Source organism: Crinia signifera, chromosome 12 (assembly GCF_055691185.1).
Source record: "Crinia signifera chromosome 12, ASM5569118v1, whole genome shotgun sequence".
In the NCBI taxonomy this organism is placed as follows: Eukaryota; Metazoa; Chordata; class Amphibia; order Anura; family Myobatrachidae; genus Crinia; species Crinia signifera.
The window spans coordinates 77,124,774-77,141,031 of record NC_139228.1 but is presented as its reverse complement, the minus strand read 5'-3'; the positions used below and the strand labels follow the sequence as shown (position 1 = coordinate 77,141,031).

Genomic DNA, 16,258 nt, shown 5'->3' with positions numbered 1-16,258 from the left:
AAAAATAAACCCGCTGCTGCATGTGTTAGTGAGTCAGCCAATACTCAGACAGACTAGAAATAAAAAAAAGGGGGTTATAACACCATGGGCTCCTGGGTAAATGTAATATCTGAGTGGTCCACCATGCACACAAAGACACTGGACACACTGGTAAATAAAATGACTGATGCCACTGGCCGTATGATGGTAAATACCTTTAAGCTGATTATTAAGCCGCATTTCCAACTTTGGCCACCGCTATTCATCACCATCTGCTTGCTGCACAGCGGCTCAAGAATCAACTTAAACGGATGCACCATCATACGGCTAGCGGTATTAGCATAAAGGGTTCCCTCAACAAACACCCACTGCTCCATCTTCATTCACACTATGGATGTGATCCAGTATCCTGTTATACTGATTAGTGCCCAATATCTCCATCTGCTCATCTGCAACCACCAACTAACTGCTCATCTACACATCTACAACCGCCAACTAACTGCTCATCTACACATCTACAACCGCCAACTAACTGCTCATCTACACATCTACAACCGCCAACTAACTGCTCATCTACACATCTACAACCTCCAACTAACTTCTCATCTACACATCTACAACAGCCAACTAACTGCTCATTGCGTGTCCTGAGATACTTATTAGTGCCCGATATCTTCATCTGCTCATCTGCTCATCTACAACCACCAATTAACTGCTCATCTACACATCTACAACCGCCAACTAACTGCTCATCTACACATCTACAACCGCCAATTAACTGCTCATCTACACATCTACAAATGCCAACTAACTGCTCATCTACACATCTACAACCACCAACTAACTGCTCATTGCGTGTCCTAAGATACTGATTAGTGCCCGATATCTCCATCTGCTCATCTACACATCTACAACTGCCAACTAACTTCTCATCTACACATCTACAACCACCAACTGCTCATCTACACATCTATAACCGCCAACTAACTGCTTATTGCGTGTCCTGAGATACTGATTAGTGCCCGATATCTCCATCTGCTCATCTACACATCTACAACCACCAACTAACTGCTCATTGCGTGTCCTGAGATACTGTGATCAGCTTATTAACCCGCACACTCCTGGCCTGAACTACTAATATTGCTGGCTTTCTACGAAGACTTTTTAAACTAACATTGCACTGCATATATAATTGGGACTTCAGCATATAATACTTCCTAACCCTCACTGGGCTCACAATTTATAATATTATTATTTTTCATATCTATGTATTTTATTCTATTTTTGCTGCCTTATACAGTATATGATTATTATGAATATCAATAATTTTACATTAAAGTCATTTTATTTACCAGTGTGTCCAGTGTATTTGTGTGCATTGTATTACATTTACCCAGCAGCGCAGTTGTGGTTGTCCGGGCCCCGGGAACATTTTGGGGGTGTGGCCTAATTGCGAGAACCGTGTTTACGCCCCCTTGGGAAAAATGTATTCAAAAAAGTTTCGGTTCAGTCGTGGAGCTGAGGAGCCGTGGAGCCTCTCAGCCAGGGTTTGGCTCCAGCTAGAGATGTGTCGTTCGTGAGTGAACTGGTTTGTTTGAGCGGTTCTTTTAAAAGAGCGAGTGAGCTACTTCTCACCAAAAGGTGACCGGTCATTCTTCAGTTCTTCTTGGAGGCCTGTTCTTAATATGTTCAGTTTCGTTTTCATACAATGCATTTGCCTGAGCCCAAACAATTGATATCCCACTGATAGTGGACGTTCAGTTAATTTATTTCATGAAAATGATCACAACAATAGGAACTGTTGCATTCTATTTGAGAAATAAAAGTATATTTTTAATTTTAAAAGAAATATAAAGGGCGGGATGTATTAAGCTGAAAATTTTTACCGCATTTTCTAATGTAGGAAAACCCAGACGCCGCATTACCGCATGTCAGGGTATCGCCACCTTTGGGTGTGGCGATACCATATAGAAGCCTATGGGCTTCTATCGCTGCTCGATGCCAACATGCCTCCGCCTACCCCCCTCTCCCCCTCCCTCTGGCTTACCGGCATCATGTCCTCCTGGTCCCGGAAGGTAAACCCTTCCTCCCCCTAGTAACGCAGCCGGACGTCCTTTCGGCTGCAGGGGGAGTAGGAGGCATCGGGACAGCCTGCTTAGCTGTCCCGGCGTGAGGGGAGAAGGTGTCGCCCAAGAGTTGACGGAGACCCCACACACACCCCATCACAGGTATCGCGGGGGGCCTCCGTCACCGCAGTGCGATGCTAGCCGCATATGTTAATACATATGCGCTAGCATCGCGGCGGCCGGCCGGCGATGTATATTAATACATCCCGCCCAAATTCTGTAGTCTCTACTTTAGGTGGAAGCTATCTGTGTCTGTTCTTAAAATAATGGATTTCCTTGTATTCCTCTTGAATCTTTACTGTGAACCTGTAGTCAAAATAAATAGGAATCAGAATAGAGGATTTCTAAACAACAACAACCATAATAAATCAATTGGACAGAACAGATAATTCAGTGTAGCAAAGTGCTGCAGACCCTGTGGTGGGATCACGTGCAAAATTTCCAGCGGTGCCACTGAGATTATTGCTGCATGTTCAGAAGGTCTAACATACATCACAGGGGACGCACGAATGCTGCTGTTTGACATGTGACCCTGGAATTTGCCAAGTCTAGCAAACCAGCAAATGTCCAGGTTTCAGGGTACACACTGGTGGATATATCATCCTTTCATATATCGCTGATCTGTCTGTAAGTGTCTACCCAGCAATACTACGTCGTTCACAGATATTGTATATTGGTTACGCATTCCATGCAAAAATGAGGAACATCGGAGCTAGATGTATACCTATGGCTACACCGACTGGACATAGCGGCACAGGCACCATGTTGTAACATGTACAAGCTCTCAGCTGACGGCGGCTGACATGTGCCGCAAAAATGCCCATGACACTGCATTTTGCCAACCACTCCCCGTAAACTCCCGGTTGATCCCTCCACGTGGTCACTGCATGTTAATGACTTATTGATCACAGCGAGCCCTTCGCACATGTGCATTACGATAATGGAACATGAACAGTCTGCGAATAATCGCTCTGCTGCATGTTAATTGTCAGTTGTGTACGAACATGAATTAGGCCCTCAGAATGGAATATGAATGGGAGTATACTGTATACGCTGTATTGTTATATATACTGTACATACAGCAACATGCTGGTCTTCTGCTCTATACAATGTTTGGCGGTACTGCGGCGACACAAGTACTCGTGAGCTGCAGGCTTGGCAGATTATCGAGCTGCTTACAATCCCCCCCCCCATAGTATCAATATCCCCAAGTCCATCCGCAGAGAACATCCTACTAATCTTTAATCGCTGCCCACATGCAAAATGATCGACACATAGCCGGGTGTTTGGGGGTGGTAACCAGCCATTTTCTGGGAGTGTCAGGGAAAATGCAGGCGTGGCCAGGGGTTTGATGGGGAGTCATGTGACATCTCCTCCGGCCCCGATCAGCCTGTTTCTATCGCCAGCGGCAGATTTAGGGGTGGGGGGGGCATCCTTTAATTCCGACCCCCACCTGGTTCCAATGGCCGCCAGTCCCCCCCCCCCCCCTGGCATCAGAGAAGCTTGAGATTGATCTAATTTCTCTGGAAACAAAATGGCCTAGTTTCACGGGACCAAAATCATTTAAAGCCCACTCAAAATGTCTTCAATATGAATCTGGCCTCATGTAAATGGGTCAGTTGGTTCTGAAGATATAGCCGGATAAACGATATAGCCTCTTAAAGGGGTGGGCAGGGGGGTGGTTTTCGCTCCCCCCTCACACCAGAAAATGCAGGGACTAGGCTGGTGTAAAAGGGGCCAACCCGGGAATGTCCCTGCATGATCCTGGGACCATATTCCTGAGTAAGTCCCTGCATTTCCTGGTATGAATGGGGTATTACTTCAAACAGCCGGGTCCTGCAGTGCTCTGAATACAGCCGGGCAGCCCCCCGCTCTCTGCCCGGCTGTCAATGGCTGTCACTTCTGCCCGACGGCGGCTGTCCCCCAGTTACCGTGAGCATGTATTCCCCCTTGGCAATGAGCATGTAATCCCACAAGGCAACAAGCATGGAACTCTGGGCAAAGAGCATGGAAACCCTGGAAATGAGCATGTAGGTAAGCAACACTTATGTAGCATATTTTTTAATAGGAATTATGGTGTTTGGCTTAATAGGTAATGGACATTATGGTGTGTGGCTTAACATCTGATGGGCATTATGGTGTAAATGTTTTATGTGCACCTATGGCTTGCAATGCCCCTGTGTATGAAGCATATTCTAATTTTGTCTCATCCATGTAGCATTATGTGATTTTTCATGTGTAAGGGACAAGTATAATGGGGTGTAGTATTTTGCTGCATAATGTGTAGAAGTGGTATATGGTGTGGTACACTACACTTAAGGACATGCCCCCTTTTGAGTGGTCACTCCCACTTTTGGGTGGTCACACCACCCTTTTCCGGAGCACGCGCACAACTACGTCCTTTACTTTTGACGCCAAGGTGGGCCTGTGTACTTTAAACACCAGGGCCTATTTTTAATCCCATTCCCGCCCTCTCTCTGCTCTCCTCCTCTCTCGCCGCTCTCTTTGCATGTACACTGGCACCACTATCACCCCCCCTCCCAAACCCTCTCCTATCATGGTTCCCCTTCCCCCCTTCATTTTCTTCTGGATCCGCCCCTGTCTATCCCAGCCACTGAGTAAGTCCTGGGCTACGCACACACTGCACACACTTGGGAATCATTACATGGTGAGCGGCTGTTATCTGGGAGTGTCAGGTAATACGCAGGCGTGGCCAGGTGTATGAGGGGAAGTCATGTGACGTCAGCTCCACCCCCATCAGCCTGATTCTATCACAGCCGCTGAGTAAGTCCAGGGCTACACACAGATTGCACACACTGGGGAATCATTACATGGTGAGCGGCTGTTATCTGAGAGTGTCAGGGATAATGCAATCGTGGCCAGGTGCATGAGGGGAAGTCATGTGACATCAGCTCCACCCCGATCAGCCTGATTCTATCACAGCCACTGAGTAAGTCCTGGGCTACACACAGACTGCACACACTGGGGAATCATATCATGGTGAGCGGCTGTAATCTGGGAGTGTCAGGTAATACGCAGGCGTGGCCAGGTGTGTGAGGGGAAGTCATGTGACGTCAGCTCCGCCCCCGATCAGCCTGATTCTATCACAGCCGCTGAGTAAGTCCTGGGCTACGCACACACTGGGGAATCATTACATGGGGATGGGCTGTTATCTGGGAGTGTCAGGTAATACGCAGGCGTGGCCAGGTGTGTGAGGGGAAGTCATGTGTTGTAAGCTCCGCCCCCGATCAGCCTGATTCTATCACAGCCGCTGAGTAAGTCCTGGGCTACGCACACACTGCATACACTGGGGAATCATTACATGGTGAGCGGCTGTTATCTGGGAGTGTCAGGTAATACGCAGGCATGGTCAGGTGTGTGAGGGGAAGTCATGTGATGTAAGCTCCGCCCCCGATCAGCCTGATTCTATCACAGCCGCTGAGTAAGTCCTGGGCTACACACAGACTGCACACACCGGGGAATCATTACATGGTGAGCGGCTGTTATCTCGGAGTGTCCGGTAATACGCAGGTGTGGCCAGGTGTGTGAGGGGAAGTCATGTGATGTCAGCTCCGCCCCCGATCAGCCTGATTCTATTACAGCCGCTGAGTAAGTCCTGGGCTATGCACAGACTGCACACACTGGGGAATCATTACATGGTGAGCGACTGTTATCTGGGACTGTCAGGTAATACGCAGGTGTGGCCAGGTGTGTGAGGGGAAGTCATGTGACGTCAGCTCCGCCCCTGATCAGCCTGATTCTATCACAGCCGCTGAGTAAGTCCTGGGCTACACACACACTGCACACACTTGGGAATCATTTGAGTGGCTTGTGAATGAATTTTCTGTTCACAGAGCTACTCAAATTAGCAGTCCAGCAACCAGGTCTGAATAATCCCCATAAACTTCTCAGTCTACTGATTCATCCTGTTTAATATTGGATAAAGTTGTATATTCTGAAACTGTTCCCTAACCATACCAGATTAGTGCATGTAGCATTAAGTACCATACTGTACAAGGTTCTTCCTCTCCATTGTAGAGGGAGCCATTGGGCCTTGTGTATTGAGGACATAGGAGAGATACACAATAGTTATGGAACTATATACAAGACAGTTATACTCACTGATGACGTATGATGCCTGAAACCCTTTCAGTTGCACACTGTTATCGCTGTGGAACCTCACCAACATAGAATTGCCTGTGGATACCACGGGAGGTGGCACACGGGAGCAGTATTTTCCTATAAGTGGAGAGGTCGTCTGAGGTCCATCAAAAACAGCCAGGTAGTCATAGCCACAGGTCGGGTTATACTCAATGGCCAAGTCATTTACCGTCAGTGTAATCTGTGAGGAAGAAAGACAAAGGATTGTTTAGATTTGATTTAATCCTTTGTTCTAAAGTGAAATCTGTTTGATATTTTCGGTTAAGTTTGCATCAATATCATCTCTGGGTGCCTGCGTCACCTTCAAGTATTGTCTGATGTTTATATACAGAAATAAGAAGAGGGTAGTGCTGGCGCTCTGGGGTTGGGACAGTCAATGGGCTAATTTCTGATGGTTCCAGTTGGAATACGAATTCAGGGAACAATAACTGTAGGCTGAGTGTTGTGGATGAACCAACAACAATGAGATGTTGGCACTATGGGGTTAGGGAAGTCACTGTGCTTGTGTCAAGTAAATCAGATTGAGACTGGACTGGAAGGTGATGAGGCCGGGAGCAATAACTGTGGGCTGGGTGTTGTATATGATGTCTCACGTGATTGCTGCAAGGTCAGATAGTGAAACTGTCCCACGGTGAGGAGACGCTCAAATCTGCCTTAAATAGGGGGACCGTGTCTGTCCCGCACCAGTGCAGGCAGCTATGGGTTGTTACAATACAAAAAAGGGATAATCACAGGTGCTGTATCCCCTTTACTATAAACTAATTTGTTAATTAGGTACACCAACTACTTGATGCCGGAAGCTCTTCCGTCTGATAGTATATGATAGGACACAGTTGACTGACCTTCAACTAGTGCACTATGTGGACATAAAGGTATCTTTCAATCTTCTACGTGACAGTGTACGGCTGCCCAGATCTTCTCACAAGATAACCATTAAAGTAATAACTCACCAAGGGTCTGTGCCCCTATATACATCAAAAGGTTTCTTTTCCTCTCAGACCTTCTCCAATAAATGCATCAGGCAGTCGAATCCAGCTCACCATACGAACACAGGAGCACTGCTCAGCACATGCAGTCAGTGTGGCTGGGGGAAGGCGCTACGGTACACTGCACAGTACAGTGCTGTACATTATAGTAGAGAACACAGGAGCACTGCTCAGCACATGCCGTCAGTGTGACTGGGGGAAGGCGCTACGGTACACTGCACAGTACAGTGCTGTACATTATAGTAGAGAACACAGGAGCACTGTTCAGCACATGCAGTCAGTTTGGCTGGGGGAAGGCGCTACGGTACCCTGCTTAGTACAGTGCTGTACATTATAGTAGAGAATGCAGGTGCACTGCTCAGCACATGCAGTCAGTGTGGCTGGGGGAAGGCGCTACGGTACACTGCACAGTACAGTGCTGTACACTATAGTAGAGAACACAGGAGCACTGCTCAGCACATGCCGTCAGTGTGGCTGGGGGAAGGCGCTATGGTATACTGCACAGTACAGTGCTGTATATTATAGTAGAGAACACAGGAGCACTGCTCAGCACATACAGTCAGTGTGGCTGGAGGAAGGCACTACAGTACACTGCACAGTACAGTGCTGTACATTATAGTAGAGAACACAGGAGCAATGCTCAGCACATGCCGTCAGTGTGGCTGGGGGAAGGCGCTACGGTACACTGCACAGTACAGTGCTCTACATTATAGTAGAGAACACAGGAGCACTGCTCAGCACATGCCGTCAGTGTGGCTGGGGGAAGGCGCTACGGTATACTGCACAGTACTGTGCTGTACATTATAGTAGAGAACACAGGAGCACTGCTCAGCACATGCCATCAGTGTGGCTGGGGGAAGGCGCTACGGTACACTGCACAGTACAGTGCTCTACATTATAGTAGAGAGCACAGGAGCACTGCTCAGCACATGCCGTCAGTGTGGCTGGGGTAAGGCACTACAGTACACTGCACAGTACAGTGCTGTACACTATAGTAGAGAACACAGGCGCACTGCTCAGCACATGCAGTCAGTGTGGCTGGGGAAAGGCGCTACGGTATACTGCACAGTACTGTGCTGTACATTATAGTAGAGAACACAGGAGCACTGCTCAGCACATGCCGTCAGTGTGGCTGGGGAAAGGCGCTACGGTATACTGCACAGTACTGTGCTGTACATTATAGTAGAGAACACAGGAGCACTGCTCAGCACATGCAGACAGTGTGGCTGGGGGAAGGCGCTACGGTACACTGCACAGTACAGTGCTGTACATTATAGTAGAGAACACAGGAGCACTGCTCAGCACATACAGTCAGTGTGGCTGGGGGAAGGCGCTATGGTATACTGCACAGTACAGTGCTATACATTATAGTAGAGAACACAGGCGCACTGCTCAGCACATGCAGTCAGTGTGGCTGGGGGAAGGCGCTACGGTATACTGCACAGTACAGTGCTGTACATTATAGTAGAGAACACAGGCGCACTGCTCAGCACATGCAGTCAGTGTGGCTGGGGGAAGGCGCTACGGTACACTACACAGTACAGTGCTGCGTATTATAGTAGAGAACACAGGCGCACTGCTCAGCACCTGCAGACAGTGTGGCTGGGGGAAGGCGCTACGGTACCCTGCACAGTACAGTGCTGTACATTATAGTAGAGAACACAGGAGCACTGCTCAGCACATGCAGTCAGTGTGGCTGGGGGGAGGCGCTACGGTATACTGCACAGTACAGTGCTGTACATTATAGTAGAGAACACAGGAGCACTGCTCAGCACCTGCAGACAGTGTGGCTGGGGGAAGGCGCTACGGTACACTGCACAGTACAGTGCTGTACATTATAGTAGAGAACACAGGAGCACTGCTCAGCACATGCAGTCAGTGTGGCTGGGGGGAGGCGCTACGGTATACTGCACAGTACAGTGCTGTATATTATAGTAGAGAACACAGGAGCACTGCTCAGCACATGCAGTCAGTGTGGCTGGGGGAAGGCGCTACGGTACACTGCACAGTACAGTGCTCTACATTATAGTAGAGAACACAGGACCACTGCTCAGCACATGCCGTCAGTGTGGCTGGGGGAAGGCACTACAGTACACTGCACAGTACAGTGCTGTACACTATAGTAGAGAACACAGGAGCACTGCTCAGCACATGCAGTCAGTGTGGCTGGGGAAAGGCGCTACGGTATACTGCACAGTACTGTGCTGTATATTATAGTAGAGAACACAGGAGCACTGCTCAGCACATGCAGTCAGTGTGGCTGGGGGAAGGCGCTAGGGTATACTGCACAGTACAGTGCTGTATATTATAGTAGAGAACACAGGAGCACTGCTCAGCACATGCAGTCAGTGTGGCTGGGGGAAGGCGCTACGGTATACTGCACAGTACAGTGCTGTACATTATAGTAGAGAACACAGGAGCACTGCTCAGCACATGCAGTCAGTGTGGCTGGGGGAAGGCGCTACGGTACACTGCACAGTACAGTGCTGTACATTATAGTAGCGGTTATTTTTCTTGAGCGCCTCACATGCCATACACTTCTTGGCAAAGTATTAATTGTACGCTCATTATTCGCTCACTTGTCCCCATAGCAAGTTATAAAATAGTGTAATGAGACACACGTCCATGCAATTGTATTTAGGTAATAAAAGTGTCTATCTAGCTTACTGAACAGTACAGTAATGTACAGAAGTAAGAAAGTAGTTCCTGCACTACCGAGCATTTTAATAGTCCCTTCACAATAAAGCTTTGCAGTACACATCTTCCGCATGTGCAGTGTAGATTGTAAAAAGCGACATCTGGTGGATGATCACTGGTATTGCACTCATACGATAACGTCATCATCAATCGCCAAGCCGTCATATGTATTGCGCTGCCTTGCGACTAGGGGCACCGTGACAGATTGGCAGTACAGTCAGCATAGGCAGGCTAGCCGAGAGGCCCTCCATCTGTACTTCATACAGTATATAGCATATCACATAAATATATATGACATTTTAATGTAAGTGCCCTGGGGCATAAATGCACAGCTATGATATAAGAAAGCAATGCTGTGCCTTATAGGGAGAATGTAAGGTTAAAATATACACACACACACACACACACACACACACACACGCTATATGGACAAAACCTGTGTGCGGCATACATTCACCTGGTGGACAGGGGCTGGGGGTGATGCATGGAGGCTGGGGGCAGTGAGGTGATTGGCGGTCCCGGCACTTGGAGATGATGTCATCTCCAAGTGCCACCCTCATTTACACTACGGGTGTAAACGGTGCAAATTCTGGATCCGACCTGGCTTGGAACCGTGTTGCAAATACCACGTTGGATCCGAGATTTGAGTGTAAAAGGGGTATTAGTTGCAGATACACTGTTTTTCTTTTACCTTGTAGTACATAGGAGCTGTGATTATCCAGCCACAATCTAGATCTGCATAATAACTTAAGGGGTACCCAGGAGAGGAAAATGTCTTTGTTGAGGTATAGTAAGCACCTCCGCATTGTACTGCAGGAGAAACGAGAAGAGTAAGATTTGCATTATTGTATGATCTTGTTAGGAATACAGACTTATACATTAAATATCAATGACATTCTCTAAGCATCCTTTCCAACTCTACCTGAATGTCACGGAGACTAAGGGAAATATCAGCGATCTCCCTGACTCCCTGAAGAGTGTAGTAATCTCCCTTATTGTATTTTATCCCAATTATTTAGCTGCCACATACTTGGAATAAGAATTCAGAGATATATATACTGTACTTGCCAGTGGATCAGAAGAACCAAACCAAAACCCAGTCCTAATCTACTGAAGAACTCAAATATGAAATGAGTCCGGATTCGGATTCCCGGACCATTCCCATTTGAATTCTGAATTTCGGGTTTTGGATTTTATAAAGTACATGTTTTTTTTTTTTCAATTTTTATTAATGATTATCAATTACATTAACAACTTTTTTTAACCAAGCAAAAAAAAAAAAAACAAATATAAATTAAAACACTTGGAGGTGATTTTGCCAAAACCAAAACACAAACAAACTATGGGGGCTGCATACACCTGCATACCTCCCATTTTGCAGGACAGTCCCTTTTTTGGGACAGTTCAGCATCCTGCCCAGAGCTGGCAATGTCCCCCCTGCCTGTTGGGAATAGATGCAGGGGGGCTGGAGGTATGGCCACCAGCTTTCACAGCGCTGACCTTGCCCCCATAGTGATAGGGAGAGGGGGTGTGGCCTGTGGGCGCAGCATCCCCGTGAGCCCATGCCTCCTTTATTGATTTATCCACTCAGCACAAACAAATCACTGGCAATATGCTCACTCAGCGACCATATTGCCAGCAATATGTGCTTAACATCACCCCATGTGTACACTGTACACAGCTTAACACTACCAAGACATCCAGTTGTAATATGTATCTGATAATAGAGGATATCAAGAAAATGAAAAAAAGCCATCTGTCTGATACCTGCAGTGTATACAGCTTTAAAGCCAGTCCCTGTCAGCTCCTTATTACTGACAAACTGCAGTAGCATCTGATTGGTTGAAGCAACCAGTAGAGGAACCAGTCCTGCGCCACAAGTCTTGTTCAGTAACAGAGGTGACGTTTTACTGGGACCATCATAAACCATAAGGTAGTCAGAAACACATCCCGGGGACGACTGGAGATCGAAGGCTTTGAACTGCAAGGCTACCTAAATAGGGAAGAGAATATATTATAAAAGTGCTCTCGAACTCCCCTGGAGTTTTCATTTAACCCTATGTGTGCCAACATCTCCGTGAGATGTGCAAAATATCTGCTAAAAATATCACCTTCTCTCACAATTGTTATATAAATGCAAATAAAAAATGTTATGGAAAAAAATGAGTATTTCTATATAAGTTACAGGTGACTATGATGAATAACAATGTTGATTGGTAATTTTCACACCTATTTTGACAAATTCACTTGGCACTCAGAGGGTTAAACGAGAAGGCCCTAGTTTTTTAATCATTAGACCCTCTATGTACGTTGTGCAGGACTCCGGCTTCAGGCTGGTAGTGTCAGTGGTGACATTGCATTAGTCACTGTATGTCACACAGAACTACACAAGTTGTCATTCTGCTAGTTATATGCAATTCAGCTTTAGAGAAACAAAAGAACAAAATGAAATGATTGGGAATTTTCTCTGTTCGTTTGCACTGTGTGAACATTTCCCAAATATCTGATGCCATGTCCCTTGTTTCTTTAGACACACCAGTCAGAGGAGGATTTAGACCTCATGGGTCCCCAAACAAGATACCTGTTCCGGTCCTTCCTCTTTGGCCAGTTTCACACACTCCGGCTCCTGCCGGACGGTGAAATCCCGCACGGCCAGGGAGCCGTGCCGCACACATTAGTTGTGAATGGACACTATTGTGTCCATTCACACGGGACGGCCACGACCCGGCCGCACGGTTGCAGCCGGATCCCGCCACTGGAAGGGACGGCTGCCGGGCTGTGGCCATCCCTTCCATGATAAACTAGTGTGTGCGGCACGGCTCCCTGGCCGTGCGGGATTTCACCGTCCGGCAGGAGCCGGAGTGTGTGAAACCAGCCTTTCCAACAATCCATATCACTATATCTTAATGCTGATTGCAGGCAACGTTAATAATATACCTTGGCGTACGCACAGTCTACCGATAAATGCTCAGCTGTGTGACCATCGGCATTGTGTACAAACCTGAATCAGGCTCTTGTATGTTGGAAGTAGGCCTAATACCGGTGTCCCATTTACAGTAACATGACTGCCCACATACAGCGGATGAGACCATTCCGTGTGTCCATATATTTATTATCCTATCAAATAACATCAAAGGGAACTCTGGGAGTGTGGGCGGGGCCATGTGATGTCATGACATCACGCAGTATTTGTGCAATGCTCCTCTGGGAACATTTGGGATGGCCGGGATATCTGTATGGGGCCCATTGGGACTTGCTGGGACCTAGGCAGATGTTTCAGTTTCTTTGTAGAAAATCTGGTACAAACTGGCAGACCAGATAAGCACATCAAATATTTATTAGATTTGGCTTAACAAGCTAATAAAATAATAAGTACTGAGCATTGGTTGATGTTTGTGGTGTAAAACTAACACCAGAAAAGTAACAAGAAATGTTTGTAACATGTTAAGCGCAAGATGTGCCAATGTATAAAACAGGTTAAACCTCTGAAAACTATTAACTGCAAAACATGGATTGCCATATAATAAAATACTCCTCACCTTTATGGGGGGGGAATTGAAGTGTTGTATGCACTGGCGGCCACTAGATGGCACCAGATTAAGCACCTCTATTATTACTCTATTTGGGTGCACACATCCGCCGGCACTGATGTTACTGTTCCATCCTTTTCATTAGCTGGTAACTAGTATGTATTCAAGAAAAGGAAAGCAGCAAATTTCAGACTTCTGGGCCCCCGTAATGAGAGGGTGTAGCCAATGTGGAAGGCTATGGCCACCCCACCCCCCTTATATCCAAATAGTACCAAGCTTGTGCCAATGACAGGTACAATGGGCGGTGGGACGTGCAAAAATATTGATCGATTCCCTTTGTGCCTGATTGCACATGCTACACAGTTTAGTGAACAGTTTATTGATAAATCATTACATCCTATCAGGATCTGTGGAACAGACCGTTCACTGCACTATGAAATCTAACTGCCCTTAATTAACCTAAACACAGAATGTTTGCTAAATGTGCACATTTACATGGGTTTTGAACAGTTATTACAGAGCTAATTGTATGGTATTAGTGCAAATAGCCCTAATTGGACGTGCCAGAGCACTATAAATGCTTAATCTGATGTAAACCGCTCTTACAGTATATAACCTAGCACATAATGTTTACTGAATATGTGATTACATACTGTATGGTTTATGAACAAGTGATTACACGGTTTTAGTATCAGTGAAATCTCTACACTACCCTAGCGCTTATCTGGTGCCACTATTGCAAATCACAAACTGATCAAATGTCGCTCTCATGCCACAATATGACTGTGATTTAAATCTCTGTTAGTTAAACTGTCTGCACCACTTCCTGCGCTAATTGGGTGCCAATACTGTAACAATAACTGTATCCATAGAGAACTAAAACCTGCCTCCGCTGCGGACATTCTGCTAAATAACTACCAGCGGACCATTCAGACACTACTATGATACAAAATAGCAGCAGACTAAATAGTTTTTACTAGTGTTACAGTGTTTGGATACAGTGTTACATTTCCCTGAGAATTCTACTGGCTGATTTTGATATCTGCCTCACATCATTTAGCAGGGATATGAGGATTGTATTTTATCCCAACAAATACCCTCCATTACTTTGTACATATATTTGTATATATTCTATGTTTTCTGTGTCTATTATATGTGTGTGTATTTATGCCTATTTTATTCTTGATCAATTACTAGTTAAGTCTTAAAACTAACAATAATATTGGGACCTATCCCAATCACCCATATGCCTGTACAAAAACTGATACTTTTGCTTTATCCACGTTTGCCACAATGGTAGGTATTCAATGGGGATTCTCGCAGGCGGCAGCGAATCCTGTGTAGGATTCGCTGCACTTTCGCCGCAATTCTCCCTGCAGGGCGATTCGCCGTACAGCCGCCCGTTCGCCCTATTCAATGTGTCAGAGGCTCTCTTCCCCTGGCGGCGAATTTTAACCCCCCCGGCGAATGCCGCCGGGGAGCTGGGGGACGGCTGCTGGCAGGGAAATGGAAGCCTCCCTGCCTGCGCCGGACACTGTGGGGGTGAAGGAGGGCTGTGGGGGACACAGGGAGAGCCCCCCAGAGCTGGCAGGGGGCTGTGCTAGGGAGCCGCTACACACTGGTCCCGATCATGCATATGTAATGATCGGGATCAGTGTGCAGTGAATATATGAATATTAATTCATTAAAAAAATAAAAAATAAAAATGTAAATATATTCATGTGCTGCAAGCACATGAATAAAAATAGCATGCCCCTTCACAGAAAAAAAATCAGATTTTTTGACACCAAAATAAAAATAAAAAACGCTTTATTTTTAAAGATCACATTCCAGTTCTCCAGAAAAAGATGACAAATGTAAAATGGAGAATCCGGGGGAAAATCACTGGAGAAAGCAGTTCTCCACTTCAGCATTGAATACACTCTCGGCGAATTCCAATAAAAACCCCATTGAAAACCACTGGCGAATCGCGGAGAATCACAAACAAAGAATCGCCAGACATTCGCTCTTCATTTTGCAGAGAATTGTGTCCATTGAATAGGGCGAATTGTTTTTTCTGTGAGAAAATTCTCTGTAAACCCGGCGAATTGCCTGATTCCCCAGAAAATATGGCGAATCAGAGGCATTGAATACTGGCCAATATGTGTATAGCCCTATAGTTGATAATACTCATATAAACCTTCTGTTATTAATATAAAAGATTGTTTCAAATCAAGAGTGCCCCAACAAGAGTCTTTTTCTTCCTCTTTAAACCTTCTCTCACTCTCCCTGTCCCTGTTGTTACTCTCCCTATCCCTGCTGTCACTCTCCCTATCCCTGCTGTCACTCTCTGTGTCGACAGTCACTCTCTCTGTCCCTGCTTTCACTCTCTCTGCCCCTGATTTTTGGCTCATACTGTGTGGCATACTGTGAATTTTGACTAATTCCGTGTGGCACAATGTGAATGTTGGGTTATTCTGTTTGGCACAGTGTGAATTTTGGCTTGAAACGTGTGGCAAAATGTGAATTTTGCCTCATTACTTGTGGCACAATGTGAATTTTTACTCATTAAGTGTGGTATAATGTGTAAGGGGCACTAGCACTAAATAGTATAAGTGATCCCACTATTGTGGTGCATAATATGTATAAGGGATATATGGTGTGCTACACTACACTTATGTACACGCCCCCTTTTGAGTGTCCACAGCCCCTTTTCCTGGAGTTTCTTAACCTATTTTTACAGGAAAAACAGTGCTGCGTGTTGTTATTCCCCAAAATGTCCTTTGTCATCAGACTTAAT

The 16,258-nt window shown here is 46.1% G+C and overlaps 1 protein-coding gene across 1 annotated transcript in view; it reads right to left on the bottom strand.

Annotated features, from left to right (window-relative positions):
• Positions 1-2,298: 2,298 nt before the first annotated feature.
• Positions 2,299-16,258, bottom strand: part of LOC146049478 (embryonic protein UVS.2-like) — a 57,699-nt gene continuing 43,739 nt past the window's right edge. The window contains exons 10-13 of the mRNA XM_083166022.1: positions 11,717-11,938; positions 10,641-10,759; positions 6,228-6,447; positions 2,299-2,411 (exon numbers count right to left, since the gene is read on the bottom strand). Of these exons, the coding sequence (XP_083022148.1) occupies positions 2,401-2,411; positions 6,228-6,447; positions 10,641-10,759; positions 11,717-11,938 (572 nt within the window). The 3' untranslated portion in view covers positions 2,299-2,400. The remainder of the gene's footprint in view (positions 2,412-6,227; positions 6,448-10,640; positions 10,760-11,716; positions 11,939-16,258) is intronic.